This window comes from Ambystoma mexicanum, chromosome 10, assembly GCF_040938575.1.
Source record: "Ambystoma mexicanum isolate Mex_15411 chromosome 10, UKY_AmexF1_1, whole genome shotgun sequence".
NCBI lineage: Eukaryota > Metazoa > Chordata > Amphibia > Caudata > Ambystomatidae > Ambystoma > Ambystoma mexicanum.
In genome coordinates this window covers 14089119-14113931 of record NC_090932.1, presented here as the reverse complement: position 1 = coordinate 14113931, position 24813 = coordinate 14089119, and the positions used below count along the sequence as shown (strand labels likewise).

Here is a 24813-nt window from a genome sequence, read left to right as displayed (position 1 = left end):
TTGGAGGCTCAATGGAGGATGTGTGCTGCTTGAACGACGCGGTCCGTCAACGATCGTCTCCAGATGTTGGGCCTTCGTGCCCTGAATTAAAGGACCACATGGACACAGGACTATCTGGATTCTTCTCTGCCTTCCCCTGTTCCGCTCCGCCCCTTCTGCATCATCTCCCCCTGACGTTGGCTCCCCACTTAAAGGGGTTAGTGCACAAGCACACAACACTAATGTCGAGATAACCCTGTGGGGCAGGCCACACGGAACCTCAGGCCATTCAATCGGGTGGCGTACTGTTAAAAAGATGACTCGGGGCAATATAGGAGATTAAGACTTGTTTAATTAAGTCCAGGTCAAGCGACAGCAGGCACCACCCAAGAAGGCAGAACCCAACTGAAGATTACAGAACTCCATAAAGAACTCCACAAAAAATAACACTCTAAGAATACATATACCTTCAATGGAACACTGAAATAAACACATGGACAGAACATTGTGATTGGTCTGGATCCACATTCAGAACTATGTTACATTGTTAATCATTGCTCAATGTATGCCCACCTAAGTAACACATAAATAAGTCGACTCAACACATCTTCCCCCTTTCAATAACACCGAGTTATTCTAGTACATATTCTCGCAACCAAAGAGGTTTACCTCTCCTCCTTTCTGCACTGATATTAATGTCTGTGTCTTGTTGAACACTCTTATCAACTCCTCCGGATTCATACACCAACTCATTGCCATTGTCATTTCCATCACCATTTTCTCCATCCTCTACCGCTTGACCATTGTTATTACATTTCACCAATTTGGACATGGACCTGCATTCCCCACCTTCCATTATGACCACATTCCCTCTTACTACCGCTATTTTCTTAGGCCCAATAAATTTGCTCTCGATGCATTTAGGGGACAACCTGGGGTTTTTTACATACACAAGTTCACCTTCTCTCCATACCAAACTCTTGGATTTCTTTTCTATGTCAAACCTTTCCTTGTATGCATTTTGGGCCTCTTTAATGAGTGTCACAATCTTATTCCTATCAACATTCACACTCTTGGCCAAGTCAAGCCACCCTGGACAGAGTTTAGTGCCCGGCTGCCTGCCCTTGAGAGACATAAAAGGTGACACTTTGGTAACAGTGTGGGGCGTCGTACAGTAGTTCCAAACCATCTCTCTCAACACTTTCTGCCACTCCAAACCTGCCGCCATTGCTAACTGCAAGCCTCCCTTTACAAATCTGTTTGCCCTCTCTACCAGCCCATTAGCCCTGGGTTGATAGAGTGCTGTTCTGTAATGCCTTATACCAAACTTTTTGAAAAACTCCACCATCTTGTCAGAACAAAATTGAACACCATTATCTGAAATTAATTCCGTGGGGAAACCTTCCCTGTAAAATGTTTCTTCAAAAAATGATATCATTTGGGCCGTGGTAGCCTCACCAATTGCCTTCCACTCTATCCACTTTGAGTGGTAATCTACTAACACTATTAAGTACTTGAGATTCTCCCCCAAATTCTGTAGTGGGCCCATCAGATCCACAGCCACCTTTTTCCAGGGTTCACCCGGAACACTAACAGGTCTAATGGGTGCTTCCCTAACCACCTTACTTTTATCACTCCTCTCGCACTCTCTGCAGTTCTTCACACACCTCTCTACTTCACTGTCAACTGCCGGCCACCAATAGAACTCCCTGATGTATCTCTTGGTTCCTCCCATCCATAAATGGCCTTGATGAGCTATACTCACCAGCTTGGATCTAACATTGCTGGGTGGGATCACTTTGGTACCATTCCTGAGTTTTAGACCGTCTTCTGGTAAACTCAGCTCATCCTTTATGCAATAGAAGCAGTCAAATTGTTTTTCTACAATATCTTTATGAGGCCACCCTGTCCTGGTCCACACCTTGACTTGTTTCAATATAAGATCCTCACTATCAGCAATCTCCCACTCATCTCTACTTATGGCATTGTATTCAACCTCAGAAATACTCAAACCCTGCTCTAAGGATGCTTCCTCTGTATCTTTGCCCTCCACCGGTAACCTAGACAGACAGTCTGCTACTACGTTGTCCCTACCAGCTATGTACACTATCTTGAAATCATAGGCTAGGAGTTCAATCATCCATCTAGATATTCTGGGTGATCCTTTGGCCCACTCTACACTACCTAGTAGTTGGACTAAAGGTTTGTGGTCAGTTTTTACCGTAAAAGTTTGACCCCATAAATAGAATTTGAAATGTGCTACAGCCCAAGAGACTGCCAGTGCCTCCCTCTCAATCACATAGTAGTTTTCTTCCGCTCCCTTCAATGGCCTAGAGGCAAAAGCAATTATATGTTCGGCCTTACCAGAGTCCACCTGAGACAAAGCTGCACCTAGACCCATATTGCTTGCATCAACCGATAAAACAGTTTTCCTTCCTGACACAAACCCTCCCAAAGAGGGTGCTTGCACTATGCACTCTTTTATTTTCTTAAAAGCTTCATGGCAGTCACCCGACCACACAAACTTCACATTCTTTTTCAACAGCTCTCTTAACGGAGTGGAGATGGTGGCAAAACCATTTACAAATGTATGGTAGTACTCCGCCAGCCCCATGAAAGAACGTAACTGATCTTTGTCTTGTGGCTGGGGAGCACTGCTGATGCTATCAATAAGAGACTTTTTCGGAGCAATACCATCACCAGAAATTCTATGACCTAAATAGTCTACTTCTCTAACAGCAATCTTGCATTTTTTTCTTTGTACAGTCAAACCAGCTTCTTTAAGTCTGACTAGGACAGCCCCCAACATCTCATTATGTTCTGCTACATTTTCAGCGAAAACTAGTATGTCATCCTGGAACACTGTTACTTTCCTTAACCCTCTAAGCACTTCCTCCATCACGCTTTGGAAAACAGAAGTAGCGGAAGCTAATCCAAATGGCATGCGATTGTATTTGAATACTCCCTCAGGAGTGATGAAAGCCGTAAAATGCCGACAACCCTTGGACAACGGAACTTGATGATATGCTGCTGACAAGTCAATGATGGAAAATATCTTCGGTTCCCCCAGGGTGGAAAGGCTCTCCGATATGTTGGGAAGAGGATGTCTCTCTACAACAATGTTCCAATTGAGGCTGCGCAAGTCTACACATAGTCTCAGATTTCCATTTGCTTTGGCTACTAGTACAACAGGCGATAACCATTCGGTTGCTGTTATTGGCTCAATTACTCCTTTGTCCACCAAGTCATTTAATTCCACACAAAGCTTACTTCTCATCTTCAATGGCACTTACCTAACCTTGTGTATCACCGGTTGCGCACCATTATTTAGTTTGATATGGTGTTCAAAATTTCTGAGTTTCCCTAATTTCTCGGAAAACACTTCAGGAAACTCTTTAGTCCAGACGTCATCTTCCACTTCAGCAATAGATATTGGTTGGGGGGCATTTGCCTGTATTCTTACACCCAAGTTCTTTTGTTCTTCCCATCCTAATAAAGAGGCTCCCTTGTTTGCTACCAGAATGTTGGCCTGGCATTCCTTTCCTTTGTAACGGACAGATGCTGAAAATTCCCCCAAAACTTCTATCGTAGATTCTCCAAATCCACAGGCTCTAACATCAGTGGGTTTAATTGCGGCTTCACTCTTCTTCAATATGTTCACCAAGGTATCCCGTAAGATTATGGTCCAAGGAGAGCAAGTGTCGACTTTCATGACTAAACTGCGCCCATCAATCAGAGAGGTGTCTGCCGGACCCTTGGCCTCGCTTGAAGTAGCTGAAATTTCAAAAACAAACTTGGCACTTGGTTCCTGGGTGGCCGATACTTCTTGAATGTTGTAATTTCTCCTGACCGATTCTTCAATGCTGGGCCTGTTCTCTACTCTGGGTTCGAGAAAATTGATGGAAGTAGCTTTACATACATTTGCAAAGTGCCCTCTATTCTTGCACTTAAAGTATTCGGCAAATCTGGCAGGGCACGACGGAAAGTTGGCACCATGTCTGGGGTTACCACATCTGGTACATGCATTCTTCGCAGTCCAATTTCCTTTCTTTCCACTGGGGTTGTTTGACCTCTTCTTCTGGTCTATTGCACAGACCGACATGGTGGTCGGACTTTGTTTGTCACCCTTGAGCTCCTTGACATATAAAGACGTCTGTTCGATGCTCCTGGCTAATTCGAGTGCCTCATCCAGTTCCATATCTTTGGCCAGTAGCTTCTCTTGGATTCTGGCGTTATTGGTGCACCTGAGTAACTGATCCCTGATCAGAGAATCAGTCAGATGCTCAAATTCACATGAGTAACTTAATGACCTCAAGCAAGCGACATATGATTCAACTGACTCTGATTTTTCTTGTACTCGCTGGAAAAATGTATGCCTTTCAAAGCTGACATTTTTTCTGGGTTCAAAATGGTCCTGTAGTTTTTTGAGGGCCAATGCATACTCATCAGCATCACCAGACTCCAACATATGGTCTCCAGGCAGCCCATCGAAGATCCTGCGTCCTTCCACGCCAAAATTGTGAACCAAAAGAGCCTTTTTGCGAGCTGAAGAAAATCTGTCTCCGCCCATTGCCACCAGGTAATTTTCAAATGTGTCCTTCCACTTGTCCCACCTGAGGGGGGGCGGCCGGGTTCATTGAGGAACGAAATGGGTGGGGGAATTGATGCTGCCATGATGAAGAAAGAATAGCCAACTATGTGTGTGTAGATGGCTGTGATGGCTGTGAGGCGGCAGGACTTCAAATACTAATGCTGTGGTGCGTAAATACAATTGTCAGATTTGTTCACTGTGGGAACAATTGCCTTTGATGTACAGGCTCCTAAGTTCCAGTTTTCCTTTTATGTAAATATAAATATATATATATTTTTTTTTTATATATATGTATGTCTTGCTGGCACAAAGTGTCTTCTTTGTTGCCAATTACGATGTTCTTTTGGTTCTCCCAGCCGTGGGAGTCCTGCTGGCAGTCAGCTGACGTCACAATGGAGACCGGGGCTCCTGAAGATAAAGCCGAGTCGTTGCTGGGCAACTGGCGTCACAATGGATACCGGGGCTCGAGCTGACACGCCCTCCACAGCGTGTGCTGCAGCGCGTGTGTCTGCGCGTGCCAGAGCCAGCTGAGGGCCGCGTGCGCTAGCACGCAGGCGGTGAGGGGCGGGGCCTGCGCTCTGACAGCTGTGCGCGGCTCCCTCGCGGCTCGCGGGGGCCTGCTCTGCTGCAGCAGTGCTCGCGCAGCTCCTCCGCGGCTCGCGCAGCTCCCCCGCGGCTCTCCTTCCTCCCAAATAACGCCGACTTGCCTGGTTAGACTGCCTCCTCCTTCACTATTTCTTCTCCGCCTTGTAGCGCACGCAGGCGGTGAAGAGCGGGGCCTGCGCTCTGACAGCTGTGCGCGACTCCCTCGCGGCTCTACTTTCTCCCAATTAACGCCGACTTGCCTGATTAGACTGCCTCCTCCTTCACTATTTCTTCTCCGCCTTATCGATCTGCCTCGCCTGCTGTCGCTGGTGCGGCGGAAAAGGCACAACGCCGGCAACTCGGCAAAATCAAAAGAAAACCAGCAGCTGGGGCCGGCGTCAGGGGTCCGTGAAGCGAATCCTCGTCGCCAATGTTAAAAAGATGACTCGGGGCAATATAGGATATTAAGACTTGTTTAATTAAGTCCAGTTCAAGCGACAGCAGGCACCACCCAAGAAGGCAGAACCCAACTGAAGATTACAGAACTCCATAAAGAACTCCACAAATAATAACACTCTAAGAATACATATACCTTCAATGGAACACTGAAATAAACACATGGACAGAACATTGTGATTGGTCTGGATCCACATTCAGAACTATGTTACATTGTTAATCATTGCTCAATGTATGCCTACCTAAGTAACACATAAATAAGTCGACTCAACACGTACCCTTACCGACAGGGGCGGCCTGCTACCCTGAGACAAATCAACTTATTAGTAACACAAGCACTGGAAGGGCATTTTACAAATCGTCAAGTAACACATAAATGGACATGATTCTTTTGTAAGTGGACTTACTTGTGAGAAACACAGGCAGGGCAACGGTCAGATCCTGGACGAGGAATTGGTAGTTCCCGAAGAAGTTGCGTTGCTGAAAGAAAGCACGGATGTCAGAGCAAGTCTTCAGACGTTGGCACTGATGGACGTTTTCTCCAATAAACAGTGAGAGAGTTTGATTAATCAAAGTAAATAAAGCCATTGATTGCGCAGTGTTTACGGAAGGAAAGGCGGCTGTACAATTGCTCGCTCTCTCTTATGAAAACACGTGTTGCAATCCTTACCTAATAAAAAGGAGACATCTTTAAAACCATTGTCACCTGAGCCAGGTTTCACAAAACAACAATAAAAGTAGGTTTCATGTTTGCTGTTGGTGCCAGTCAATATGACGCCCAGTCTGGCTGTAAATGCCAGTAGAAGCACCTGCTGGCTCGATGGAAGATGGGTGGTAGAACTGCCCGCATGGGAGTGCACTTAATCACTCTGCTAGAGGGCATTAAGAGGGCAAAGGAATAGCCGAGAACCAAACTGAGAGAGGGAAGCAGCAAAAGGGGAGAGACGATGCCACGGAATACTGCAAATGCCTGGTCCACAGAACCGCTGACAGTCGCTGGCACAGATGGGCGGACTGGCCTATAGGGAACTCTGGAGATTTCCAAGTAGGCCTCTGAACCCAGGACAGGGGTGGACTGCCTCTAGGAACCTCTGGAGATTTCCCGGTAGGCCTCTACACCCAGGGCAGGGGTGGACTGCCCTCTAGGGTCCTCTGGAGATTTCCCGGTAGGCCTCTGCACACTGGGCAGGGGTGGACTGGCCTCTAGGGACCTCTGGAGATTTCCCGGTAGTCCTCTGCACCCAGGGCAGGGGTGGACTGGCCTCTAGGGACCTCTGGAGATTTCCCGGTAGGCCTCTGCACACTGGGCAGGGGTGGACTGGCCTCTAGGGACCTCTGGAGATTTCCCGGTGGGCCTCTGAACCCAGGACAGGGATGGACTGCCTCTAGGAACCTCTGGAGATTTCCCGGTAGCCCTCTGCACCCAGGGCAGAGGTGGACCTGCCTCTAGGGACCTCTGGAGATTTCCAAGTAGGCCTCTGCACCCAGGGCAGGGGTGTACTGGCCTATAGGGAACTCTGGAGATTTCCAAGTAGGCCTCTGCACCCAGGGCAGGGGTGGACTGGCCTCTAGGGACCTCTGGAGATTTCCCAGTAGGCCTCTGCACCCAGGGCAGGGGTGGAATGGCCTATAGGGAACTCTGGAGATTTCCTGGTAGGTCTCTGCACCCAGGGCAGGGGTGGACTGGCCTCTAGGGACCTCTGGAGATTTCCCAGTAGGGCTCTGCACCCGGGGCAGGGGTGGACTGGCCTATAGGGAACTCTGGAGATTTCCCCGTAGGTCTCTGCACCTAGGGCCAGGATGGACTGGCCTCTAGGGACCTCTGGAGATTTCCCGGTAGGCCTCTGCACCCAGGGCAGGGGTGGACTGGCCTATAGGTAACTCTGGAGATTTCCCGGTAGGCCTCTGCACACTGGGCAGGTGTGGACTGGCCTATAGGGAACTCAGGAGATTTCCCAGTAGGGCTCTGCACCAGGACAGGGGTGGACTGGCCTATAGGTAACTCTGGAGATTTCCCGGTAGGCCTCTGCACACTGGGCAGGTGTGGACTGGTCTATAGTGAACTCTGGAGATTTCCCGGCAGGCCTCTTTTGTGTGGTATTTCCAAATGTTCCCATAGGAAAGGGATTAGGTTTGCTGAAAATGTGTAATATGGGGCCACTTCAACAATTATCTCCAGTGCCTCTTTTGGGTCCGAGTCCACCCCTGCTGGCACACTGCATGCACTGCAAACAGCTCTGCTTTACTTCTTCCCTCCCACACCTGGAAGAGGTGCAGTAAAGGTTTCACCTCTCCACCAATTGCAATGTACACTATGTCTACCCTAAATCCTGTTTCAGTGAAGCTATACACAGGGGAGACACATGCCTGAGAGTCGCATGTATGAACTCTGCCCACCTAGCAGTCAGAATCACACATCCCACCACACCCCCTCTGGCGAGGGGTTGTTTGGCCCTCCCTTGGGCTGGCTGATGGTTTTGGGGAAGGACACAAGTGTGCGTCATATGCACTGACCTGGGAAATCCAGTTCCATACCCCAGAGCGCGGCTGCACATTCGCAAACCAACGTCTATGTTCAGCCCCCGGTCTTGGGGACCAGAGTCAACATCACCTGCAAACGGCCATCTATTTGTGACACGTCAGTAATGACGTCAGCTAGCTGTGTCATCACACTGCATATCAAAACCCTGCACCCGTGGAGCACCCCTTCTCCACACCTCAGGCTTTTCCCTGTCATGCAGCCCATCCCAGCCGCAATCCCCGGCCCTGCACCAAAGGCCTTTCCTGGTCTGAGGGCCAAACCCCATCCAGAACAGACCCCCTGCTCCTCGCCTACGTTCTATAGATGGGGGGTGGGGAGGAGGTAAAGAACCAGGATATAGCGCGCATACAACGGGCCTCTAAGTGTCGATTTCCCCCTAGTTCGTGTTTTTGTTACTATATATTTAAACAGTGTTTCACTTCCCCCTTTCATCTTCCTGGAGAGACAATTGGACACGTGATCACATGTCCAGCAAAGGAGAGCCCTTTGCGAGTGATTCTGCGCAGAAGACGAAGCCTGGGTGGTTTCCAGGCGCTAGACAGGAAGCTCTGAGGGCTGGCCTGCCTGATGCCTCCGCACTGATGGCCGGGGTAAGGGAGAGAAGTGGCAGTGGAACTAGAAGGCTTGGAAGCCATCTATTGAGTCGGCGTGGCGGTGAGCGAGGTGGGCTTGATGTCCAAGCCCCGAGTACCTGCCCCGGTCTCAGAAAGTGCATATATCCCATTTTACTGATCTTTATGCTCTTCTCCCTTCTACCAATTGCGTACCTCCTGTAAAACTTGAGGGATCCTTCTCAATAGATTTTACAATAGACGATATTCTTAACCTTATCCATAAAGCAAGTAGATCCCATGCTCCAGGCCCCGATGGCCTCTCTAATGCCATGCTAAAAGAATTTCCGGACCTATGGGCCCCCATCCTGTTTGAAATCTTCTCTCAAGTTGTAATTACCCAAAAGATCCCCAAATCATGGTGTACTTCACTGATTGTACCCATTTATAAAAAAGGCGATAGACAAAACCCTGCAAACTATAGGCCAATTGCCCTGTTAGATGCTCCTGGGAAAATCTTTGCCTCATTAATTCTAAGAGATCTCCAACAATGGATCAATTTATCAAATATGAGAGACAGGTTTCAAACAGGATTTGTAGCTGGTAAGGGAACGGCTATAAATATCGTCTCCTTGACTGCAATCAAGGCACTCTGCTGTCAGCAAAAACAATCGCTATTCATTGCCTTTGTAGACTTCAAGGAAGCTTTCGACTCTATAGATCGCAATCTAATGCTGCAAAAATTGCTACTATTGGGCTGCCCTTATTCTTTGGTTAAGTTAATTTCTATCTTTCATGAAAATACATCAGTTCATATTCGTCTTACTCGTGACGGGATACTAACCCGCCCCATTTTAACATATCGAGGACTAAAACAGGGATGCATCTTGGCAGCTACATTGTTTAACTTATTCATCCTTGATATGGGTGAAAAGTTTCAGAATGTTAACTCTGATGCTCCTAAATTAGACCAAGAACAGATACCATGGATTCTTTATGCAGACGATCTTGTTCTATTATCAAAAACTCCTGCAGGTTTGCAACGTTTGATTAATGGATTATCGGAGTATACTGTAGAAAATGCTATGACTGTAAACTTAACGAAAACTCAAATTATGATGTGCCAAAATCGTAAAATGACAAAACACTTCCAATACAAGTGGTACATAAAAAAGGAGTCGATTCTTCTAACCTCAACATATAAATACCTGGGCATTATGATCACCCAGGGCAACAATGATAAGGTGTTTAAAAAAGAACTTGCATTGAAACTGCAAATCCTAATTTCCCAATCTAAGGCCATTTTATATAAATTCGGAAAGTTTACATGCAATCATATAATATCATTCTATTCCATGAAAGTAAAACCCATTATCTCGTATGGCTCTGAAGCTGCATCGATGCTGCCCAGTTTAGTGTGGGATCGATTAGAAGGAAAATATTGGCGCTCAATTTTTAATTTGCCTGCCTGTGTCCCCATTGCAATGATTCGTTTTGAATTAGGGCTGCTATCGCTATACAGTACTATTGCATGGAAATTGATAGCCTTGTTGAGAAAATGCATTCTGTCATTACAATGTCTAGACATATCCGGTATCTTAGGTAAATATTTACTGTACTCAGATCATCAATACCCAAAATGCTGGTTAAACACAGCTATAAACATCCTTTCAGATGCGGACATCTCCGTAGATATTCTAATTCATAATCCAACGCAGGCTAAAACTAAATTATATCGGCAAGACTGGATACATACCTTGGAAAAATGTTCCCATTCTAAAGATTGGAACACTGCCCAGTTTGGCCATAAAAAATTTAGAGTTGCGGAACCATACATTTTAAAATACCCATCTCCAAAATTCAGAGATGACTATATTCGTTTTCGTCTAAATTTGTGGCACACAAGGGATATTTTATCTAGGCGAAAACTAATTGATGCCAGCGAGAACATCTGCCGTTTTTGTATGGATCCTGCAAACGCAGAAACGCTGAAACATGTTATTGTCTACTGTCCTGCATTATATGTCATACCTTGTAAATACTATTTCCATTGCTTTACAACGCAAACTGTAACTGATATGGAAGAATTATGGCTATTGATTTTTGGTACAAAGAGAATGGCCCTCATTACGACCCTGGCGGATTTTTTCCGCCATCGGCGGACTTTTCCGCCATGGCGTAAAGTCCGTTTACGCCATGGCGGATGGCGGACTTACCGCCCCATTCCGAGGTCGGCGGGGCGGTAAGTCCCCATTGACCCATTTACCCTTCCCCATTCCCATTTCGGCCCCATAGGGCTCAATGGGAGTGGGGAAGGCGTTAATTACGCCACCGTACATTACGGTGGCGTAATTAACACCAAGGTCCCATAGCGCCATGGATTTTTACGCCCGCAAAAAGCGGGCGGAAAAGTGACCATGGCGCTATGGGAACTCGTAGTTGGCGGTAAGGGGTCGGCGCAGCTAACGCTGGCGCAAACCCCTTACCGCCAGGGTCGTAATGAGGGCCAATGTCAATTATATTAGCAACAACTGGCTTTTTAAATGAAGTATATCCAAGGTGATTGTGAATGCTGTCATGAGAGAATGGTGATAGAAGGGAAAGAAAGAAAGGAAAAAAAAAAAAAAATGCTGCTGCTACAAAAATCTTTTATATATTGGGTGTCAGGTGCAAAATTTAAAAATGTGTTATATATTGATGAATTGAATTGTAATATGTTTTTGATATGTTTTTATCCATTTTTGTAATTGTTGAAAGGTTGTTTTATACAGCCAAACAATAAATAATAAAAAAAAAAAAATAAATATATCAGTGTACAATGCTGACCTTTAACCTGTGCAAGTTGACCTTCTGCTCGTCTCACAGTCCCCTACGGGCATCATCTTACCGGAAGTAACTGGTCCTACAGGGTGCTGGGGCACCCCTGCTCACTACTGCCATCTGAGGCGAAGACATTACTCTAAGCGACCCTCTCCAGAGGGGGGCAACTGCACGCGGAGGTTGCAGCTGAAGCCAGTTTAGCTCTGGGTCTTGCATGCACCCTTTGAAGGACTCATGTTTTAAGGAATAAATGATATTGGGAATCAGAAGGGTTGGCAGGATATGTGTGAATGTTTCACTGTTAACATGAACATTCCCTCCAGCTGACTGTAGAAGAGATCTTGCTTTCAGACTTACCCAGAAGAGAATCAGGACCGCCATGTATATAATGAGGCCGTAGATCACCATATACTTGAAGAGGCAAAACGACGTCACCAGGGCTGCTCGTCCTTCCCTGCCATTACAAGGAAACAACACATAAAGATGGTGCCAGAGATCAACACAAAGCCATACTAATGCCTGACACTCTCACTACTTCACCAGTGCATCCCCTCCCCCAGTTTTTCGAACATATTCTAAAGCGACCCCCAAATCTAACAATGCCCCCAGTATCAAAAGAGGCCATGCAACACAGTCCATGCATACATAGCCGGTGGGCGCATGGCTCTGGGAAAGGTTTGTTTTATTTTGTTTGATTCGTATTTATATAGCGCACAGCAGCCCGAGGACAGCAGCCCGCCCCCTCCCACAATCCTTCCATGGCTCTGACACTTCTCTTGAATGAATGGACAGGGACCAGCAGTAAATCTCTGCTGCACCGCTGCTCCACCACTGCTCCACCACATCTCCCCCGCCGCTCTACTGCCGCTCCACCGCATCTCCATCGTGGCTGCACCGCCGCTCCACCACATCCCCAGAGCCGCTGCACCACTCTGCACCGGTGCTCCAGTGCATCTCCAATGCAGCTCCACTGCATCTCCCCCGCCGCTCCATAGCTGCTCGACTGCATCTCCACCGCCGCTTGACTGCATCTTCACCAAGGCTCCACTGCGGAACCACTGCATCTCCACAGCCGCTCCACCACCTCTCCACCGTTGCTCCACCACATCTCCACTGCATCTCCATCCCCACTCCACTGGATCTCCACTGGATCTCCACTGCCGTTCCACCATCGCCTTTCTGTAAGTCACAATGTCAGGTCCTTGTGGTGCACCGGATTCATTCTTAGTTACATGTTGTGCACTTTTTCACACTGACACTGTGACTGCACTGGTTACCTGACCACCCATCTCATCTCGGGCCCAATCCCTGCCATTGGCACCCCTGCACTGCCTCCCTGGCAACCCCTGCACCTGGGGACTGTTTTCTGTATCCCTACCGTCCCCCCTCCTGCACTTTGTCTGCACTTCCTTGCACTTGCCACCAGCGTCCGTTCTTTTATTTATCTTGTTATTTATTATCCCATGTACTGCACTTTCCCCTCCCCCTCCCCATTGCACTTTCCCCTCCCCCCTCCCCTGCACTTGCACGATCTGACTGACACCAGGCCTAGTAGGATCGTTTTCTGTCTTCCCTCTGTTCCCCTCTCCTTGCCTCGTTGCGCCTTGAAACACTTGTGTATAGGCGCGTTATAAATGACATATCACATCATATCATACATGTGTATAATGTTTGGAGGAAACCAGTCTTCCATATCATTGCACGAGCTGTACATGTCATAGAGTGACAGTTGCCAAAGTGAACTTGAGGTGAGACCTCAATGCGATGACATTGTTGCGTCCACCTCTTGCTTCTGATGACATGTTCCGTAAGCTTGGCAGACTAGAAGCACATATCTGCAAATCCACCCAAAAGATCAAAAGTTAGGAAGCATCCCAAAAAAAGCTGTATTTTGCAATGCTTTCCTCACAGGGGAAATACAGGGTGTTTGCTCAAACACACTGTTGGAAATGGAAAATGGCCTTTCAACCATGTATGGTCATGTGTACAGGAAAGCGTGGGAACAAGGAATAGGGACCGATCTTGGTTTGGTGGCAACCCATCCGGTATTTGTTTTAAAATTACAGGTAGAGGGCCCAAACACCTTTATAGATCTCCCATGGTGCCGATATAGATAACTCTGTGCCTCATTATGAGTGTGGCGGTCTGTAAACAAGGGTGCTGGTAAGCTCACCTCGTCACGCTACAAGTCTGCCTCACAGGGCCGCTGCGCCCGGCAGGTCTGAACCTGCTGGGTGCAGCGGCCCCAGTAGGCAGATTCGTCACGGAAGCGCCAACACAGTAAGCAACAGTGCAGGTGCTTCCGTCGCCCCACTCCCATGGAGTCCTATTGGACTCCATGTGAATGGGGACTTACAAAATCCGGCACCTGACTTCCTACGCCGCCAGGACTTGCAATGTCCCGGTGGCACCGGGATGTCAGGTGACAGATTCGGTGTTATGGGGTCGGCAGCAACCCGCCGGTCGCACAAGCATTTTATAGCTGACTTTGTAATGAGGCCCTATGTCTTCTAGTTATTTGCACTGCCTTTGAGCACAGCCGTTGTGATGATGTCCCGCGATTGTGGATAGAGTGGTGGTGAGAGCCGGGTGCCGCAAACTGCCGTGTGATACTGGCCTCTGAGGAGGTACATGGGGGAATTGACTAGACCAGGCCATCTTCTTTCAGGAGTAAGGGAGAGCCCTGTACTGCTGCTGGCCCTTTAAGGGACCCTCAGGGGCTTAACATGGCGCGTTGTGCTGTGAAGTTTTTCTGTTGCTTAGACTGATCTGAGGTTTGGAAGTTCCACACACATGGTAGAGTGCGGTGGCATCCTGCCTCTACATCTCTTGCAGAGTTTGCAAGACTGCAGACTGGGAGGCAGGGGTGAGAACTGCCCATCCCCAGCCCAGTCTTACCTTTTCTCAGTCGCTTGGGTGAGGCGGCCACTGCCCTCCGGAAGCGTGGGGTGCGGGGGGATTGATCTATCACAGGGTACACCCCCATGACTCCTGGCTTTATTATTTTTGCCTTCGTGGCTTGGGGACACCCCTTTGACATCCATACGAATGGCCGTGGTCGAAGTGTACCCTGAGGCCTGTCCCCGCTCCCATCGCCACGCCCCCTCCCACGCCATACCAACCCCTAAACAAATGCGCCCTCTCGTTAAGGGAACGGTCAGTGCAGTGCACGCAAGTGCAAGTTTCAACTTATTCCGACACTTTTATTTTAAAACGAAACCCAATGGTCTCTTTTGAAAATAAAAGTATAGGAACGGTCAAATGTACTTTAAAAAAAGTAGAGGAGCCCCGCTCCCAGCCGCCCCTGCCCACTTCGACCACTGCAATGGAGTCCTGCCTAGCATCTGCTCACTCTGTCCTGGCCTCCCTCGCACACCCAGCTCAGAGGTGCAGCCCCCCGCCCCCACGGAGTGCAAAGGGAGCTGTGGAGAATCTCTCTGCGGAATGTTCCCTGAGGAAGATACCCTAATCCCATACATACAGCTTTATGCAATGCAGGAGACCAGCTGTGCCAATCACTGTGCCACTACAGGTGGGTCGAACCATTACCGGGCAGGTAAACCAAGGCACGGGGGCGAGGCTTCTCTCAGAGGTGTGGGCAGTCTGCCAGTGCTCTGGGTGGACAGACAGAGCTTGCTGGAGATGGAGGGTGGAGGTGGTTGAGGCAGTGGGTAGGGGGTTGAAGGAAGGGGCTTCGAGAGAAGAGCTTCTAGGAAGACAGAAGTAGGAAGGAGGGAGGGAGGGTACAACCAGGGAGGTCTGGATGATCATCAGATATAAGCAGAGAGAGGTGGGGGAGGATGTGTGAATAGAGGTGGCTGGAGAGAAAATAGATTAGAAGCTTGGAGGGAGATGAAGGATGAGGTGGCTAGGAGGCAGGTGGTGGAGGATGGGGAGGTAATTGAGGAGTAAGTCTAGCTGAAGGTCAAGGAGGAGGATGAGACAAACATTAAAGGAAAGGTAGTAGCAAATGAGGCAGAAGGAGGTGAAGAAGCTATGGAAAATCAGGAGGATATAAGCCCAACTCGTGAAAAGGATGAGCCTGGGAGGGGCGGAGGTACGAGCACATGGAGTGGTTTGGAGGTACTGAAAGTGTGAAAGGTGTTGGAGGAGAAGACATGAGGTCTACGACAGGTTCCCATAAGCATGTGATCAGTAAGACCTATTGAAGAGGAGAATGAGGACAGGGTTGTGGGCAGGGAGGCAGCGGTAAAATGGCGACATGATGCCGGGGAAATTCTAATGACCAGCCTCTTGGGGGTACCTCTGTGGTGGTGTCAAATATTATCCCACCCAAGTCTCAACCCTTATTCAGGCCCAGTGCTTGGGACCATGCAAGCCCATAGACCTAGGAGAAGGACTTCAAGGGTGGGGTGCAAATGACAGGATTACTCCAACGTATGTACCAAGAAAGAAGTGCAGGGACTACTAAGAACCCTCAGGATTGTGAGGGTCTGTCAGGTTAGGACTGTGATTCAGGTTCATTGGCTGAGCCCCGAAAGGCTGCATGCAAGGAAAGCCGCCCCTTTATTTTGGAGGTTTTATGCTGGTTTTGGTTTTGCCCAAACCTGTAAATAACCCAAATAAACCTTGTTTGAACCATATCCTTCTGATGCTACGCATCTTCGTGACACAATCCAGGTGTATGCGAGTACTTTTCCTTGCAATTTTTGTGATTATGCTGTTTGGCACTTTTCATCTATTGCTTTTTAGCATTTATTGTTAATATTCCGCAAGTGTTACATTAGAATTGTGTCCAATATTCTGGGTCGGGCTTTGTTTTGTCTGCACCAGTGTGGGTTGAATTGAGGAGTTAACTTGGACCCCCATAGTGCGTTCATAGGCAGGATCTAAATGCAGACTTGAAGCTGACCAATACGGTGAAAGGTGCACACCATTGAGAGTACACACTTGTTCACACAAGTAAAACTATATTCATCCTGACGAAGGCTGCCATATATTGTAGGTGTTGCCGAAACGCGTTGATTCTTTGGGTCCCCGTCTTGGAAAAGCCTCAACGCCATCAGGCACTGCCTTAGGCATCTCTATGTGGTGTACTTGGTGGTGGTTCAAATGTCCACAGATTGCTGACGAAAGGTGTACTGAGCCATGCAGCTCCTCATGAAACGTGAATGCCCTTAAATGATTGGGTACATTACACTGAGCCAGCTACATATATACACGATCTGTGCTTCGCATCCCACCCCTCAGCAATGACATTAGATATGGTGACTTATGTACCAGCGCTGAGACGTATTGTGATTGTCTGTTCTACTATTTTTCCCGAGAGTATCTTTTCTTATTTATTTATTTTAGTTTTTGGATAGGGCGCTACATGCCGAGGGCCTCAGAATAGCTTATACTTCATAGTGTGTTTAATCTGGGGACGCCTTTCTCGACCAGTGATTATGTTAAAGTCAGTAAGTTTCTTCCTGGCAGGAAGCAGAGTCAAGACCCCTCTTCTTTATTTATAAATATCTCTGGGAAGAGCAAGTCAAATCCAAAGCAATATTCCCCAACGCATTTGCAGACTGTGTGCCAGCTTCCCAGTGTGCCCCTCATCTCTTCACACTGTGTGCCAGCTTCCCAGTGCCAGCTTCCCAGTGTGTTACTGATCTCTTGACACTGTGTGCCAGCTTCCCAATGTGCCCCTGATCTCTTCACACTGTGTGCCAGCTTCCCAGTGTGCCCCTCATCTCTTCACACTGTGTGCCAGCTTCCCAGTGTGTCCCTGATCTCTTCACACTGTGTGCCAGCTTCCCAGTGTGCCTCTGATCGCTTCACACTGTGTGTCAGCTTTCCAGTGTGTGCTTGATCTCTTCACACTGTGTGCCAGCTCCTCAGTGTGTCCCTGGTCTCTTCACATTGTGTGCCAGCTTCCCAATGTGCCCCTGATCTCTCCACACTGTGTGCCAGCTTCCCAGTGTGTCCCTGATCTCTTCACCGTGTGCCAGCTTCCCGGTGTGTCCTTGATCTCTTCACACGGTGTGTCAGCTTCCCAGCATGTCACTGATCTCTTCACACTGTGTGCCAGCTTCCCAGTGTGTCCCTGATCTCTTCACACTGTGTGCCAGCTTCTCAGTGTGTCCCTGATCTCATCACACGGTGTGCCAGCTTCCCAGTGTGTCCCTCATCTCTCCACACTATGTGCCAGCTCCTTAGTGTGTCCCTGGTCTCTCCACACTGTGTGCCAGCTCCTCAGTGTGTCCCTGGTCTCTTCACACTGTGTGCCAGCTTCCCAGTGTGTCCCTGATCTCTTCACACTGTGTGCCAGCTTCCCAGTGTGTCCCTAATCCCTTCACACTCTGTGCCAGCTTCCTAGTGTGTCCCTCATCTCTCCACACTGTGTGCCAGCTTCCCAGTGTGTCCCTGGTCTCTTCACACTGTGTGCCAGCTTCCCAGTGTGCCCCTAATCTCCTCTCACTGTGTGCCAGCTTCCCAGTGTGCCCCTGATCTCTCTACTCTGTGTCCCAGCTTCCCAGTGTGTCCCTCATATCTTCACACTGTGTGCCAGCTTCCCAGTGTGTCCCGGGTCTCTTCACACTGTGTGCCAGCTTCCCAGTGTGTCCCACATCTCTTCACACTGTGTGCCAGCTTCCCAGTGTGCCCCTGACCTCTCCACACAGTGTGCCAGCTTCCCAGTGTGCCCCTGATCTCTTCACACTGTGTGCCAGCTTCCCATTGTTTCCCTCATCTCTTCAGACTGTGTGCCAGCTTCCCAATGTGTCCCTGATCTCTTCACACTGTGTGCCAGCTTCCCAGTGTGCCAGCTACCTAGTGTGGCCCTGATCTCTTCACACAGCGTGCCAGCTTCCCACTGTGCCCCTGATCTCTTCAAACTGTGTGCCAGCTTCCCAGTGTGTCCCTCATCTCTTCACACTGTGTACCAGCTTCCCAATGTGTCCCTGCTCTCTTCACACTGTGTGCCAGCTTCCCATTGTTTCCCTCATCTCTTCAGACTGTGTGCCAGCTTCCCAATGTGTCCCTGATCTCTTCACACTGTGTGCCAGCTTCCCAGTGTGCCAGCTACCTAGTGTGGCCCTGATCTCTTCACACAGCGTGCCAGCTTCCCACTGTGCCCCTGATCTCTTCAAACTGTGTGCCAGCTTCCCAGTGTGTCCCTCATCTCTTCACACTGTGTACCAGCTTCCCAATGTGTCCCTGCTCTCTTCACACTGTGTGCCAGATTCCCAGTGTGCCAGCTTCCCAGTGTGTCCCTGATAACTTCACACTGTGTGCCAGCTTCCCAGTGTGTCCCTGATCTCTTCACAGTGTGTGCCAGCTTCCCAGTGTGTCCCTGATCTCTTCACACTGTGTGCCAGCTTTCCAGTGTGTCCTTGATCTCTTCACACTGTGTGCCAGCTCCTCAGTGTGTCCCAGGTCTCTTCACATTGTGTGCCAGCTTCCCAATGTGCCCTGATCTCTCCACACTGTGTGCCAGCTTCCCAGTGTGTCCCTCATCTCTTCACACTGTGTGCCAGCTTCCCAGTGTGTCCTTGATCTCTTCACACTGTGTGCCAGCTTCCCAGTGTGTCCCGGGTCTCTTCACACTGTGTGCCAGCTTCCCAGTGTGTCCCTCATCTCTTCACACTGTGTGCCAGCTTCCCAGTGTGCCCCTGACCTCTCCACACAGTGTGCCAGCTTCCCAGTGTGCCCCTGATCTCTTCACACTGTGTGCCAGCTTCCCATTGTTTCCCTCATCTCTTCAGACTGTGTGCCAGCTTCCCAATGTGTCCCTGATCTCTTCACACTGTGTGCCAGCTTCCCAGTGTGCCAGCTACCTAGTGTGGCCCTGATCTCTTCACACAGCGTGCCAGCTTCCCAGTGTGCCCCTGATCTCTTCAAACTGTGGGCCAGCTTCCCAGTGTGTCCCTCATCTCTTCACACTGTGTACCAGCTTCCCAATGTGTCCCTGCTCTCTTCACACTGTGTGCCAGATTCCCAGTGTGCCAGCTTCCCAGTGTGTCCCTGATCACTTCACACTGTGTTCCAGCTTCCCAGTGTGTCCCTGATCTCTTCACAGTGTGTGCCAGCTTCCCAGTGTGTCCCTGATCTCTTCACACTGTGTGCCAGCTTTCCAGTGTGTCCTTGATCTCTTCACACTGTGTGCCAGCTCCTCAGTGTGTCCCAGGTCTCTTCACATTGTGTGCCAGCTTCCCAATGTGCCCTGATCTCTCCACACTGTGTGCCAGCTTCCCAGTGTGTCCCTCATCTCTTCACACTGTGTGCCAGCTTCCCAGTGTGTCCTTGATCTCTTCACACGGTGTGTCAGATTCCCAGTGTGTCGCTGATCTCTTCACACTGTGTGCCAGCTTCCCAGTGTGTATCTGATCTCTTCACACTGTGTGCCAGCTTTTCAGTGTGTCCCTGATCTCTTCACACGGTGTGCCAGCTTCCTAGTGTGTCCCTCATCTCTCCACACTGTGTGCCAGCTCCTCAGTGTGTCCCTGGTCTCTTCACACTGTGTGCCAGCGCCCCGGTGTGCCCCTGATCTCTCCACACTGTGTGCCAGCTTCCCAGTGTGTCCTTGATCTCTTCACACGGTGTGTCAGCTTCCCAGTGTGTCACTGATCTCTTGACACTGTGTGCCAGCTTCCCAGTGTGTCCCTGATCTCTTCACACAGTGTGACAGCTTCTCAGTGTGTCCCTGATCTCTTCACACTGTGTGCCAGCTTCCCAGTGTGTCCCTCATCTCTCCACATTGTGTGCCAGCTTCCCAGTGTGTCCTTGATCTCTTCACACTGTGTGCCAGCTTCCCAGTGTGTCCCTGATATCTTCACACTGTGTGCCAGCTTCCCAGTATATCCCTCATCTCTTCACACTGGGCCTCATTAGGACCCTGGCGGAGTGGGTTTCCGCCAGCGCTAATCGCGGCGGACCCGTCCGCCGTACTACGAGTTCCCTTAGCGCCATGGAGGTTTTCTCCGCCTGGTTTTACCGGGCGGAGAAAACCATGGCGCTAAGGGACCTCGTTGTTAATTACGCCGCCGTACTTTACGGCGGCGTAATTAACTCCTTCCCCACTCCCATTATACCCTATGGGGCAAGAATGGGAATGGGGAAGGGTAAAATGGGGATTGGGGATTTACCGCTCCGCCAAGGTCGGCATGGGGTGGTAAATCCGCCAACCCCCATGGCGCTATCGGCGGCTTTCCGCCATGCTCCGCGGTGCATTTAGCACCGCGGATTCCGCCAGGGTCGTAATGAGGGCCACTGTGTGCCAGCTTCCCAGTGTGTCCCTCATATCTTCACAGTGTGTGCCAGCTTCCCAGTGTGTCCCTGATCTCTTCACACTGTGTGACAGCTCCCCAGTGTGCCCCTGATCTCTTCACACAGTGTGTCAGCTTCCCAGTGTGCCAGCTTCCCAGTGTGTCCCTGATCTCTTCACACTGTGTGCCAGCTTCCCAGTGTCTCCCTGATCTCTTCACACTGTGTGCCAGCTTCTCAGTGTGTCCCTGATCTCGTCAACGGTGTGCCAGATTCCCAATGTGCCCCTGATCTCCTCTCACTGTGTGCCAGCTTCCCAGTGTGCCCCTGATCTCTCTACTCTGTGTCCCAGCTTCCCAGTGTGTCCCTCATATCTTCACAGTGTATGCCAGCTTCCCAGTGTCTCCCTGATCTCTTCACACTGTGTGACAGCTCCCCAGTGTGCCCCTGATCTCTTCACACAGTGTGTCAGCTTCCCAGTGTGCCAGCTTCCCAGTGTGTCCCTGATCTCTTTACACTGTGTGCCAGATTCTCAGTGTGTCCCTGATCTCTTCAAACTGTTTGCCAGCTTCCCAGTGTGTCCCTCATCTCTCCACACTGTGTGCCAGCTTCGCAGTGTGTCCCTGGTCTCTCCACACTGTGTGCCAGCTTCCCAATGTGCCCCTCATATCTTCACACTGTGTGCCAGCTTCCCAGTGTGTCTCTGATCTCTTCACACTGTGTGTCAGCTTCCCAGTGTGTACCTGATCTCCTCTCACTGTGTGCCAGCTTCCCAGTGTGCCCCAGATCTCTCTACTCTGTGTCCCAGCTTCCCAGTGTGTCCCTGATCTCTTCACACAGTGTGCCAGCTTCCCAGTGTGCCAGCTTCCAGTGTGTACCTGATCTCTTCACACGGTGTGCCAGCTTCCCAGTGTGTCCCTGATCTCTTCACACTGTGTGCCAGCTTCCCAGTGTGTCCCTGATCTCTTCACACTGTGTGCCAGCCTCCCAGTGTGTCCTTCATCTCTTCACACTGTGTGCCAGCTTCCCAGTGTGCCCCTGATCTCTTCACACTGTGTGCCAGCTTCCCATTGTGTCCCTGATATCTTCACACTGTGTGCCAGCTTCTCAGTGTGTCCCTGATCTCTTCACACTGTGTGCCAGCTTCCCAGTGTGTCCCTGATCTCCTCTCACTATGTGCCAGCTTCCCAGTGTGCCCCTGATCTCTCTACTCTGTCCCAGCTTCCCAGTGTGTCCCTGATCTCTTCACACTGTGTGCCAGCTTCCCAGTGAGTCCCTGATCTCGTCTCACTATGTGCCAGCTTCCCAGTGTGCCCCTGATCTCTCTACTCTGTGTCCCAGCTTCCCAGTGTGTCCATGATCTCTTCACACAGTGTGCCAGCTTCCCAGTGTGTCCCTGATCTCTTCACACAGTGTGCCAGCTTCCCAGTGTGTCCCTGGTCTCGTCACACTGTGTGCCAGCTTCCCAGTGTGTCCCTGATCTCTTCACACTGTGTGCCAGCCTCCCAGTGTGTCCCTCATCTCTTCACACTGTGTGCCAGCTTCCCAGTGTGTCCCTGATCTTTTCACACTGTGTGCCAGCTTCCCGGTGTGTACCTGATCTCTCCACACTGTGTGCCAGCCTCCCAGTGTGTCCTCATCTCTTCACACTGTGTGCCAGCTTCCCAGTGCGCCCCTTATCTCTTCACACTGTTGATCTCCCCCACGCCCACTCTTGTGCACGCTCTGAGGGCACCTTAACTTACTTGATAAGTTGTGGCACACATTCGATGTTGTCGCTCTTGGAAGTGAAGGGTGAGGCCACCGACGCCTCCTGCTCCGACAGTGAAATCCCTGCGTGCGCCATTTTCAAAGCCTGGAAGGGAAATGACACTTTAATAAATAAAATCCACTTCAAACGTCACAATGGGCAGAAATCGCAAAATTATTTCTGGTGCAATTAATGGAATGCACTCGCACACCCCCTTCACTTGCGCCAAAAACGGTTGCTTATAATTCATAAGCAGGGTCTCAATGCGTCCATCACTGATGACCGCCCTCAGGTGCCCTTCCCCCACCCGGTGCACAATGGAGCAAGTCAGGGTGCATTTCTGCACAGTGCAAAAGGTTCCCCAAATTGACAAAAGGGGGGTGGTTTACGATGTGCAGAAAACAAGACAATACCATTGGCCTCTTTGGAACAGGTGCAGGGGGCTGTGCAATGTATGAGAGGACCAGGTCTGATCATTGCATTCATTATTTCTAAGTGAACAGCAGCGGTAAGACCCACTGATGTCCCAGTAGTATTTCTAGTCACCAAACAGCATAGTAGGTTTTCTTTCCGTGTTTTAAGATTTTACAGTGATAGGCCCTGAAATGAGCTGAAGTGGGTGCTGAGAGTCTGTTATGCTTTAGTGTCAGGCCCGTGTTCTGAGGTCTAATTTCTGCAAACGGGCTACACAGCACATCATGAAAATGCAGAGGTCACCTTTGAATAAGTTGACCTCTGTACATTATTTTTTCAGAATATGACCCTCTGAGGTGAATTTAAGGGCCCCAAACAGAAGTCCCTTTCACATGAATAGCAAGATTTTAAACACTGAAAGAGAAACAGCCAGGCATTTGTTTTTTTTTTCAAGTAAAGTTCAAGCGCCATGTGGAAAGGGGCCTACCTATCATTACCAAAGGACAAGCAACATTTTAAAATCAAAGATCGCTGTCACATGGAAAACAGGTTTTTAAAACATTGAAAACAAAAACGTCCTGTAGATGTGGGTGCAAATAAAAACTGTTTAAAAAAAAAGTAAAAGGGAAAAGGATATCACTGCCCAAAGAAAAATGCCAGGAAAACTAAACATGATGTATGAGTTGAAAAAGAGAAATGTATATTGTGTATCAACCCAATACTCTAGTGACATTTGAAGAGCCATTTTGTCTTCATGAAAAGAATGTCAGCCCAAGGCAGTGCCTTTTGCTGGTTGTGGGCAAAACTTCATTAGGACATCCCCGACTTTCAGCCTGGATGTCACATCTCCCATCTAATGACCGAACCTCAATAAAATGTTCTGCTTAAAGGCGTTGGAATTCAGTGTTCTCCAGACCTGCTGGCTCTTAAAGCATTGACTACAAGAGAAGTTACTGCTTGGCTAGAGAATGACTAAAGTGTGTGAAAATGGGGGCACCCACTTCAAAGAGCAAGCTTCCAACACAAAGGAGTCTGATCAAAGGCATAGGCTGACCCAGGGAAAACAAATGGCCGGAAAGGCGGGAGGCAAGACCATTTACCCACATGAAGATTCACAATTTATTTAAAAGGACTATTATCATTTAGGCCTTTTTCTCAGCCATCATAAGGCAGATGGATTTCATCTATGTACCATTTGTTATGTAAGTTCCAGGTGTTTTCGGTGATATAAAATTCATCTTCCTGTGACTCATGTAACTGTAATGGCCAGTTAAATTAGGTTTCTGGCTGATCTGAATATGTTCCAAATGTGAGAGTTGGTGAGTGGATGGAAAAGGAGATTAGGGACATGCTTAATAACTTACATATTCATAACTGTTGTGCTTTTTATGGAAACGGCAGAAAGGGGCCACATGACCGTGTTACATGATACGGATTTGGTGGTCGGCTTATTTAATTCCCCATGATTAGTGGAAACAGAAAATATGTTTAGTATGACAGTTGCTAGTAAAATTATGAAGGTGTGATACATAACTAGTTTTGCCAAAAATGTGAAAGTAGAACAAAGGGGTGATTACAAATTGCAATTGCCATATGTTGCTTCAGACCCGTAAACCAATCCTGACTCTGAGGATGGGTTGGGAGGAGAGAGAAGGGTAACTGCCCAATCCTAGGTGCAGGAATTATTGCAGGATACCTCCGCAAGATTGTAACATTGGTGGTGTCTTTGCTGCTTTATAAGGGGGACTGCACTAGGAGAGAGGAATACAGAAAAAGGAGACATACAGGGACAGAGAGAAGAGAGAGATCATCTGGAAGGCTGCTGAAACTTTTCATCTGACAGCTGTAAGGAGACACTAGAGGTGATTGCTGAGAGTGCATCTGGGTGGAGCTGTCTATCTCTAGGAAGGCCTCAAGC

General features: G+C 49.1%; 1 protein-coding gene across 2 annotated transcripts in view; it reads right to left on the bottom strand.

The window, feature by feature from the left end:
- LOC138491101 (probable cation-transporting ATPase 13A4) overlaps positions 1 to 24813 on the bottom strand; it is a 978968-nt gene that overhangs the window by 160581 nt on the left and 793574 nt on the right. For both annotated transcript variants that reach the window (XM_069617419.1, XM_069617420.1), the window contains exons 23-25: positions 22477 to 22586; positions 11882 to 11978; positions 6019 to 6091 (exon numbers count right to left, since the gene is read on the bottom strand). In XM_069617419.1, coding sequence (XP_069473520.1) covers positions 6019 to 6091; positions 11882 to 11978; positions 22477 to 22586 — 280 coding nt within the window. The remainder of the gene's footprint in view (positions 1 to 6018; positions 6092 to 11881; positions 11979 to 22476; positions 22587 to 24813) is intronic.